At 35.4% G+C, this 10,961-nt stretch overlaps 3 protein-coding genes and 1 pseudogene across 3 annotated transcripts; 3 read left to right on the top strand and 1 right to left on the bottom strand.

The window, feature by feature from the left end:
- The first annotated feature begins 4,045 nt into the window (after window positions 1-4,045).
- GER5 (germin-like protein 5) lies at window positions 4,046-4,972 on the top strand. Its single transcript, NM_001281199.1, is given in 2 exon segments — window positions 4,046-4,166; window positions 4,265-4,972. Coding segments are annotated over 2 exon segments (624 nt in total). The 5' UTR covers window positions 4,046-4,078; the 3' UTR covers window positions 4,801-4,972.
- A 35-nt stretch (window positions 4,973-5,007) lies between these two features.
- LOC109123835 (GDSL esterase/lipase At5g03980-like) lies at window positions 5,008-5,690 on the bottom strand. The gene is made up of 3 exons (XM_019224803.1): window positions 5,517-5,690; window positions 5,343-5,423; window positions 5,008-5,196 (listed from the first exon to the last, which is right to left on the bottom strand). The coding sequence occupies exons 1-3, from the start codon at window positions 5,688-5,690 to the stop codon at window positions 5,008-5,010; spliced, it is 444 nt and encodes a 147-aa protein (XP_019080348.1).
- A 482-nt stretch (window positions 5,691-6,172) lies between these two features.
- Window positions 6,173-6,963, top strand: LOC109123826 (germin-like protein subfamily 1 member 13; annotated as a pseudogene).
- Window positions 6,964-8,019: 1,056 nt separating this feature from the next.
- LOC109121491 (putative germin-like protein 2-1) lies at window positions 8,020-8,903 on the top strand. The gene is made up of 2 exons (XM_019224775.2): window positions 8,020-8,226; window positions 8,353-8,903. Exons 1-2 carry the CDS (start codon window positions 8,100-8,102, stop codon window positions 8,901-8,903), a joined length of 678 nt encoding a protein of 225 aa, XP_019080320.1. The 5' UTR covers window positions 8,020-8,099.
- The last annotated feature ends 2,058 nt before the right edge of the window (window positions 8,904-10,961 follow it).

Below are 10,961 nucleotides of genomic sequence, written 5' to 3'. Positions count from 1 at the left end.
TAGGTTTGAACATTTTAACCCTAGATTTTTATTCTATAATGGTTTTTAAAGTCATATGGAGTAATCTAGACTCTCAGCTAAAAAGAATGTAAAAGAATCAAAATAAGAAGAATAAACAAAATCTGGTAATTGAGTATACTTACGAGGACATTGAGAAGTATGTGGAGGAGGATTAACAGTCTTAAAAGGTGCTAGAGTAGTTATAGGAGGAGAGGAAAGAACATGACAATCAAGAACCAAAGTACCAAAATCTGTAAGAAAGCTATTTGTATCATCTAAGAAAGGATCAATGTGAACAATTCAAACTTAGACACATTATGAGACTAATAAGTAGGAATGGAAATGAAATGTATATGCTCAAGGAAGAAAGCATGATGAAATACATATAATTTATGACTAATCAGATCAAAGCAATGATATCCCTTTTGGCCTTCATCATATCCAAGAAAAACATAAATAACAAAATGAGGAGATAGTTTATTACACTTTGCACAAGGACAAAGGACAAAATAAGTACAATCAAACATAAATAACAAAATGAGGAGATAGTTTATTACACTTTGCACAAGGACAAAGGACAAAATAAGTACAATCAAACGCTTTTAAGAAAAAGCAATCAAAAGCATAGTCATACAACTTTTCAAACAATGACAAACTAGAGGTGTGGGATGAGGAGATTTTACTAATTAAGTGAACTACAGTAAAAACCCCTTCCACCCCCACCCCCCCCCCCCCCCCCCCCCCGCCCCGCCCCCCACCCCAACCCAAAATTCAGTAGGAACATATGTAAACAATAAGAATGAGTAGTTTCAACAATGTGCCTATATCTCAACAACATCATTATATTCTGAGTGTCAATACAAGAAGTGTGGTGAATAATCCCATGTGAAGCAAGTAATTCACGAAATGCATTGGAAGTATATTCCCCACCCAAATCACACTTAAATCACTTGATAATAGCAAAATATTGGGTTTTGACAAAGGCCTAAAGGGCATTATAAATACTTAAACAATCAAAATGATGTTTCATCATATAAGCCCAATAATAATGAGTATAATCATCAATGAAGGAAACATAATATCAAGACCCTCTTTTTGTAAAAATTGGAGAAGATCCCCACATATTAGAATGAACTAAATCAAATGGCGTGGAAGAATATGAAACACTTCTATTAAAAGGTAAAGTAGAAAATTTTGCTAATTTACAACCATTACAATAAAAAATACCTTATGTTTACAAATTTCTAAATGCTCCTCTAGAAACTAAATACCTTAAATGAGAAGCCGAAATATGTCCCAAATGAGAATGCCATAAATAAAAACTAGATAAAGGACTCAAATGAGAACGTCATAAATCAACACTTGGAGTTGCAACTGCTAGCATTTTTAGCTCATCCAAAATATAAAATCCCCTCTGCTTACGACCTCTCCCAATCAACTTTTGAGATTAGGGATTTGCACAAAATAAGAAATAGAAGAAAAGGAATCTAAGTAATTAGAGTCGCATAATTGACCAATAGAGACAAGATTCAATAGAGGAATAATTGTTGTGGTATTTGATTGTGAAGGCCTATAAAAACGTTGTTAGCTGGTATTAAACTAACTCTATTAAGAATATTGAAAAGGTAGTTGTTGCACTATTCTATTGAAGATCATAGGACGTTAAGTCTTCTAATGACTCTTCTGCTTACAATAGCTACATTCATCCATGACAAATTTTGAGTAAGGCTTGTTTAGATTGTTAGAAGGTGGCCTAGAAGCTAGGTACTGCCAAAGCAGTTCTATGAGTTGTGGAGAGAATTCCTTTTCCTTTTCCCAGCATACAAACAAGGTAAAGCAAAACTAGTTTTGGCCTTGGTCATTATTTGTTCGAGCATCATTGCTAGCTTGGAGCTTTTCTAGCAATATTTCTCCATGCCATGGTTGTAAACAATTGAATCTTCAATAATTCCACTTCCTTCTGACAGAGGATCAAGTGACGTTGAATAGGAAACTCCAAGGCCTACGTCACAAAAATCATCTAAAAGTTGTTGCATAAGGCTCAAAAAGTTGGATCGTTTCTAGATCAACATGTAACCAATTAAAGGGCCAAGCATAATTGAACTTCTCAATTCCTTGTTCGGCTTCAGAATACCTTCTCAAACTATAATGACATCATATCTCTTCATATTAGCTTCGGAAGAATACGTCTTTGGTGGCCAAGGTGAGAAGCTAGAGATAAAGACACTATGTCAACTCCAAAAGAAAAACACTGGCCCAAGTCTTTAATGTTCTTCACAAAAGTATTGAATCACAGAGTCCAAATTGAAAATTATTTTAGACAATGAAACTCACAGCAACTCGGAAACAATCTCAGGGCTTAAGATGTGGGGGCTAAGCTTGCTCTTCCACAGATCCCTATTGCTAGAGCTCTAGCAAAGATCCATAAAAATTCCTAGGGTTTTGAAAGAGAAACAATTGAAAAACAAATTAGTTTCTAGCTTTCTAGAGAGAAACGAAAAAATAGAAATGCCCTTTCTAATGATTTTGAAGTGGGAGATAATACCAAGGAGAGAGAAAATTAGTTAAAATATAGGGTGCTTGAATGCGTGAGGTGAGACTATAGAAAGTGGAAATATCTTGATATTCATTATTAAAGTAAAGAAAGAAAATGAAAGTCAATCATTTTTTTATTATTTGTTTTACCTTCTTAATTTTAATTTTGTAATAAATTTAAAAATAAATAATTATAAAATAGTACCAATAAAAAAATGTACGAATTTTTTTATTATTTTATATTAAAATAACATTTTATTATGTAATTTTAATATATAAATCATATTATAATATTAATTATTTTTTATTGGTTAAATGACAATCCAAAAATAATTAAATATGATTTTTATATTGACATTAAATATTGATTTTTTTCAATAAATAAAAAATGAATAAAAGAATAATCTTCAAAACCTATTTTCTATAAATATATTTTCATGATTAAATATATAAGTATTTAGTCTTGAGTAAATATGAATAAATTTGATAATCAAAGGTAACTTTTCACCATAGATATAAACTTTGTGGCTAGACTTGATATTTTTCCACAAAGGCATCACTCATCACAAAAAAGAAAAAAAAAAAAAAGGGAAAGTTTTAAAATTGTTGGGAAAAGTGGGCTTTTGGCAAACAGGAAAATTTGTTGTAGTGATTCCATCAATATATGAAAGGAAAGTTATTCACTAACTTCCAAGTTTAACTCAATTTCGAAAAAGTGCACCTCTTTTTCATATCTAGTAAGAGAAGCCATGCACTCTTAAGCTAATGTACAGTCCATTCTGAAGTACTTATTGAGATATCTATGCTAATGGATGCAGTTGTCAAGTAGCTATAAGTTACCTAACCATGCATAATATTGATTAAGAAGCAATACTTAAAATAGTTGTAAAAAAATTCTCTTACTTCCAGCATACTGCTGGCAGAATTGGCCATTAAGAACTGAGCATCATGGCAAGTCCTAACACCTAATTCATTACTCTAACTTACAATTCAGCAATGGAAAGATGCCGTTTTGTACTTCATAAAATGTCCCAAGTGAGTCATTTATATTGTTAGATCAAAGAAATTGGAGAGGGTGGGAGAAGTATAAGTGTCATGGAAATAGTGAAGAAAGAATGGAAATGAAAACCCTTTGAAGACTTGTCCTTGTTACTGAAGGGAATGAGATTAAAGATTCCATTTTGCTAATCCTCTAAATTAATCATCCCATTTTAATTAATTTTAACTTGGTGTGGTAAAAAGGTATAACCCATCAAATTAGGTTAAAGAAGCTAATGTCCAAGTGAGCCATTTATATTGTTAGATCAAAGAAATTGGAGATGGTGGGAGAAGTGTAAGTGTCGTGGAAATAGTAAAGGAAAGAATGGAGAAATGAAAATCCTTTGAAGACTTGTCCTTGTAAGTGAATAAAAGAACTGCCCATTGAAGATTTGGTGAGTGCAAAGGCTAATTCACTGACTCTTGTCTATAAATTAACATCTTTCCCATGCAAAATTTCTCACCCCTCACTGACTAACAATGAAGTGTTAGTTTCCTGGCCCTCATGGAATTGGCTTCCTCTCTTGCCTCTGCCTTTGATCCAAGCCCACTGCAGGACACTTGTGTTGCCATTGATGACCCCAAGGCTGCTGGTATGATCTTGTCACTATTTTCATTAGTCTTTCCATTGATGATGGTTTGATACTAATGACCTATATTTTCTTTTTCCTTTTTTTTTTTTTAAATGCAGTATTTGTAAATGGAAAGTTCTGCAAGAACCCAAATCTGACTGTGGCCGAGGATTTCTTCTTTCAAGGGCTGAATATTCCAGGAAACACAGAAAATCCACTGGGGTTTAATGTCACTACTGTAAATGTTGATCAAATACCAGGACTTAACACTCTTGGGATATCACTGGTTCGTATCGATTATGCACCCTATGGTCAAAACCCTCCTCACACTCACCCTCGTGGCACTGAGATCATCACTGTCTTGGAGGGAACACTCTACGTAGGCTTTGTCACATCCAACCCTGAAAACCGCCTCATTAGCAAACTCCTCAACAAGGGGGATGTTTATGTGTTCCCTATTGGTCTTATTCACTTCCAATTCAATGTCGGGCACGCTAACGCAGTTGCCATTGCTGCTCTAAGCAGCCAAAATCCAGGTGTAATCACGATAGCCAATGCAGTCTTTGGTTCAAACCCACCCATCAATCCTGATTTCCTTGCAAAGGCCTTCCAGTTGGACAAGAAGGTGGTTGAATACCTTCAAGCACACTTCTAGTGGGAAAATATAGAAAAAGAAGAAGCTATAAACCTTTGATTTACTTGCTTCAATGAATACTTATGATGTTCAATTCCCTCATTATAAGCATAATATGATAAGAGGGTCTATTTGTAACTTCTGGTGTGGACTTAGGTCATATATATTATTAAAATAAAGCAGTTTTTGTTAAGCATCCCTCTCTTCCTCTCTGTCCCCCTCAATACTTTATTCGGAAAATTGCTTTTGGAGATGATCATTGTGATACTTTGCAAAGTCATTTAACCCTTTTAGGCAGTCATGTTCATCATAGGCTGCTGAGTCATTGTTTTGGAATCCAGTAAGATAGATCCGGAAACAGCCTATTGGGAAATTCCCAGGGACAACCACTCTTTGAGCACCATAATCAATAACTTTCTGCAATTGATAGAAGAGTTATGATCAACTAAAAGCAAGAAAAGTAGAAGTATCGGGTTCTGGCCGAAACCTACCTTAACAGCTTCCTTTGTGGTTTTCACGACTTTGGGCTCCATATATGCCCTTCACGTCCTCCATGGATTTACCTTGAAAGAATGCATAATTATAGTCATTGCCTCCAATCTCCCCAACCATAAAGAGAGCACTTCCAAGCTTCTAGGCACAATCTATATATAAAAGCAAAAGTTACATATATATCAGCCAAAAGGTCAATGGAATCATACTAAAAAGACAATCTGTATCACAGATAGATTTGATACGCTTAGAAATCCATTGAAGTTGTATCTCAAGTTGGTAACAGGTGAAAGAATGTGGTCATCAGTGAGGGAAGACGTGGACATGGCGGTAGAGCCAGCAACCACAAGGTTCACACCATGACTGAAATCAGCATCCTTAGTCATGTATAGATTGAGAAAGGGAAGACCAGCGGTCATTGCTGCCAAGGTAAAAAAGTGTAACACATGATTAACAGGAAATGCAATGAAGATATTGGTCACAAAATGACTCAGTTCCATTGAAATGCATGGGTTTCTAAGTTGAAATGCATAGATTATATGGATGGCATTGAACATGCCCAATTCAGAAAAATGGAGAAGGAAAAAAATTGAATGTCAATTAATTAATTTCCAACCAAACAAGCCTGCAGGCAATCTTCTAGATTACCATCAGTATACTAATTCAACACTTCAACATAATTACAAAAAAAAAAAACATTAATTGCATATGGGGGCAGTTGTGGAAGAAGGATTCTGGCCTACTTGACACAATTCAAGACTTGGTGGGATTTTGCTTTTTTTTTTTACTGGTAAAACAAAGACTAATTCAATGAATCCTATCTATAAATTGACAGGTTTCTCATCCAAAATTTCTCACCTTCACCCCAACACAAAGATTTGTGATTGTTAGAGACAGTACTAACAATGAAGGGTGTTTGTTTCTTGGTAACTGTTGCCCTCATGGCATTGGCTTCCTCTCTTGCCTCTGCCTCTGATCCAAGCCCAATGCAGGACACTTGTGTTGCCATTGATGAACCCAAGGATGCTGGTATTTCTATATATAGTGACCAATGATCTTATCACTATTTTCACTACCCTTTCCATTGATGATGGTTTGATGATACTAATGACCTTTCTTTTCTCTCTTCTATGCAGTTTTTGTGAAAGGAAAGTTCTGCAAGGACCCAAACCTGACCGTGGCCTGAGGATCGATTTCTTCTTTTCAGGCCTGGATAAGTCAGGAAACACATCAAATCCAGTAGCCTCAAATGTCACTACTGTAAATGTTGAACAAATAAAAGGACTCAACACTCTTGGCATATCCATGGTTCGTATTGACTATGAACCATATGGCGAAAACCCTCCTCACACTCACCCTCGTGCTACTGAGATCCTAACTGTCTTGGAGGGAACCCTCTACGTTGGCTTTGTCACATCCAACCCTGAAAACCGCCTCATTAGCAAAGTGCTTTACAAGGGGGATGTTTTTGTGTTTCCTATTGGTCTCATTCACTTCCAGTTCAATGTTGGGAAGACTAATGCAGTAGCCATTGCTGGTCTGAGCAGCCAAAATCCAGGTGTTATCACCATAGAAAATGCAGTGTTTGGATCAGATCCATCTATCAATGCTGATGTTCTCACAAGGGCCTTCCAGTTGGACAAGAACGTGGTTAACTACCTTCAATCAAGGTTCTAGTGGGACAACAACTAGCCAAATATATAATTGAACAAGCTATATTTGAACCATTTAATCTGACCATTTGTCATCTTCCCTCATCACAGTCATAATATAATAAGAGGGCTTGTTTTGAAACTCTTCAGTATTGATACTTCGAGAATAATATTACAATGCAGTTTGTTAAGCACTATTTCTTTTACTATCTGTTGTCTGTCTCAATCTTATCTCCATGAGTAGCCCATGCAGTGTCTGAAATCTCATCCAATCTTGTAGAATTCACCCATCAACAACAACTAGTACTGCATTCCAAATTCGGATGCTTTTTTCTTTTCACAGAATTTTTCAAAAAGCAATATTTTGAATATGGTGGCAATGGAATACTTGTGCTGGTCTATCTGCTCTATCTATCTAACCATAAAATATGAACTCATCTGAAGACCTCTATCTAATAATTTAACACAACTGTTGCCTCATGGCTTTAGCTCACTCTATGGCCTTTTCGTCAGGACGATTTTGAATGTAGAACCCTATCAAGAAGTATAATTTGGACTGTCAAGCGGGTTTTCAGTTTTGCATGGGACAGTTCAACAGGGTCTCCATCAACTGTATTTTTCACGGCAGAAAATTAGATTGCCTCAATATATGAAATGAAAATGATTCAGTATCTTCCAAGTCTATATATATATATATAGAGAGAGAGAGAGAGAGAGAGAGAGAGAAAGAAAGAGAGAGAGAGAGAGAGAAAGAAAGAGAGAATACATAACAGTATTGATAGATTCCACATCAAAGATGAATCGGTGTACGGAAAGAAAGACAAATGAGGACGTAGTTTTTGGCAGAGAGAGAGAGAGAGAGGTTGATGACTTCCATGTCAAAAATATATTAGTGTTGAAAGAAAAAAGAAAAGAAGGTTAAAGAAGAAGAGGAAAAACAGTGTAGATTCCTATTTTTACTATAAAAAATACACAAATAGAGAGAGAGAGAGAGAGACTGACAACTTCCATGTAAAATATGTATTACAGTATTAGTGTAAGAAAAGGGAAAGAAGATGAGGAAAAATAGTCTAGTTTTTGAATGATTCACCTTTGACATAGACAAAAGTAGAAAAACAATGCATTGAACACTTAGCAAGTCTTCTCACTCCTCAATCGAGCAGTAGTAGCCCATCAATGATGAGAAGTGTTCATCTCCTTGTAACCATTGCCTTCATGGCTTTGGCTTCCTCTCTTTCTTCTGCCTATGACCCTAGCCCACTGCAGGATGCTTGTGTCGCTGTTGATGACCCCAAGGCTGCTGGTATGTATAAGCTCACTCATTAATTCTTTCTATGTATATATATCATGTATCTTTGTTGCCTCTCTGTAGGGCTATTGTCAATGATTGCATGATCGATGTTAATAAATGAACTTTTCTTTCATGCAGTGTTTGTAAATGGAAAGTTCTGCAAGGACCCAAAGCTTGCCATGGCAGATGATTTCTTCTTTTCAGGGCTCCATATCCCAGGAAACACGTCAAATCCAGTTGGATCAGCTGTCACTCCTGTAAATGTTGCCCAAATTGCAGGACTCAACACCCTTGGCATCTCCTTGGCTCGTGTTGACTATGCCCCATATGGCCTAAACCCTCCTCACACTCACCCTCGCGCCACTGAGATTCTAGTTGTCTTGGAGGGAACCCTCTATGTAGGCTTCGTCACATCCAACCCTGAAAACCGCCTCATTAGCAAAGTTCTAAACAAGGGTGATGTGTTTGTGTTCCCTATTGGTCTCATTCACTTCCAGTTCAATATTGGGCATACTAATGCAGTCGCCATTGCTGCTCTGAGCAGCCAAAACCCTGGTGTGATCACAATTGCAAATGCAGTCTTAGGCTCAGACCCACCCATCTCTATTGATGTTCTCACTAAGGCTTTCCAATTGGACAAGGACGTGGTTAACTTCCTTCAATCAAGTTTCTGGTGGGACAACAACTAAAAAACAATATAACTGATCAAGAAGCTATGAACTACATGTTTTTAGTGTGACCATTGTCATCTTTCCCCGTCATAATCATACTCTATGTAATAAGATGGTTTGTTTTGTATTTATTGCTGTGTGGATTTCGATCATTATGTATAATAGTACAGTTTATTAAGCGAGCATCTGTCTCTGAATACATAAATGACTTCCTTACTGGTTTAGAACAAGTTTTAACCTAGAAATTAAAAGGCTAAAGAGGCAACACTACACCTAAGATTCATTGAGGCCCAGTTGTATAAATTCAGTTAGTCAAATTTATCCAAAAATGATAGAATGAATTCATCTAGATCTCAAATATATAAAGGAATCACTTCTAATCAAATCAAGCAAGGGCATGAACAAAACCTATATTTATTAAGTTGGGATATGTTTTGGTATGTTCCTTTAGTACAAACAATGAAGCTCATAACAGTTCAAACTCCAACATCAGGCAAGTTTTATAGAGATCAGAGAACATGTGATGAGTTGATTTGATTTTTTTTTCCCCCTCACTTTCTTATAATACATAATAAGTGACTGCTTCCATGTCAAACACTACTAGTGTAAGCAAAGGAAAAACAAATTAATGAGGGGAAATGGTGTAGTTTTTGAGAACAACTCCTCCTTCAGATAGAAAATAGCTATGTGTATTGGAGACTTGATGAGTCTTCCTATATATATATATATATATCTTATGCAAGATTTCTTATCCCCTTTCATCTCTCATATGAACATTGAGCAATAATAATTGATAACAAAAGTTTTCCAGGTTTAATCTGAGAAGACCTTGAGAGAGAAAGAGAGAGAGAGAGAGAATTAAAGAATGAATAAATAAAGTTCCACATTGAATCCTTTATCAGTTGCTCAATCAAATCTTGTTTCAGAAGTAATGAACTTCAGATATTTAAGAATCAAACACATTTGACCAATTGATCAAAAGAAATTGAAAATTGTTGTTTATGTTTGAAGAAAATGCAGGAAGTATTGCTTCAGAAAGACATTGACCGCTTCCATATAAGTCAAAGATGTATTGATGTAAGTAAAGGAAAAGCAGATGAGGAAAAATGTGAAGAACAGATTATCCTTGAAGTAGAAGAAAGCTATCCATGGAAGACTTGGTAAAGTTACCATAAAATATAGACTCATCTGAAGACTCCTACTCTAATATTTTAGCATTTTTCATGTTCAGATTCAAAGCACCACTTGCCATAACTGTTGACCTCATAGCTTGCTCAATTTTTATTTTTATTTTTATTTTTCTCACCTAAAAACGCCATCGGATGATACAAAAAGAACAAGGTATGTGTATGGGGCAATTCCCATTAACAAACCCAAGCATATCTTGACTTTCAACAACACCTATGAACTGTCTCTTTGACAGCACAAAATTAGATTGCATCAATCTGTAACAAATGCTTGGATTATGATATTGATATAAAAATGAATTGGTCAAAATTGATTGGGATTAGATTTTCAAGCACAGAGAGAAAGAAGCTTCAAGATAAACAACACATAATAACTGACCACTTCCATGTCAAAGAAGTATAGGCATAAGCAAAGGAAAAACAAATAAGGACAAATGGATGGAGCAGTTTTGGTGAACGATTCATCAATAGAAAAAGCCTATCAAATCAAAGACTTGGTAACTCTACATGCTTTCTTCAGGTAAAGAAAACAAGACTATTTCAAGGATTCATTTAGTATATGTATTAGTTCAGTTTTCTAAGTTATCATCTTCTGAACCTAAGATTCATTTAGGCCAATGAACTATTGTCTCAACTCTTATTCAATCCAACAAAAGTTAAAATTATATTTCAGTTGCTTTATCAATCAATATGGGATATGCAGAATACTGAAGTAACACTTGAAGCCATCTTTCTCCAACATAGAAAAACATTCATATATATAAATTCAATTAGGCAAAACTAAAAATGTTCAAATGAATATTCTAAATCTCAAGTCGAAAAATTAATCACTTGTAAATCAAGCAAGAGCACAAAACAGACATTCATAAAATTATGTTATGTTTTCATA

This window comes from Vitis vinifera, chromosome 14 (genome assembly GCF_030704535.1).
Source record: "Vitis vinifera cultivar Pinot Noir 40024 chromosome 14, ASM3070453v1".
NCBI classification, from domain to species: Eukaryota; Viridiplantae; Streptophyta; class Magnoliopsida; order Vitales; family Vitaceae; genus Vitis; species Vitis vinifera.
This window is presented reverse-complemented; position numbering and strand designations above follow the sequence as displayed.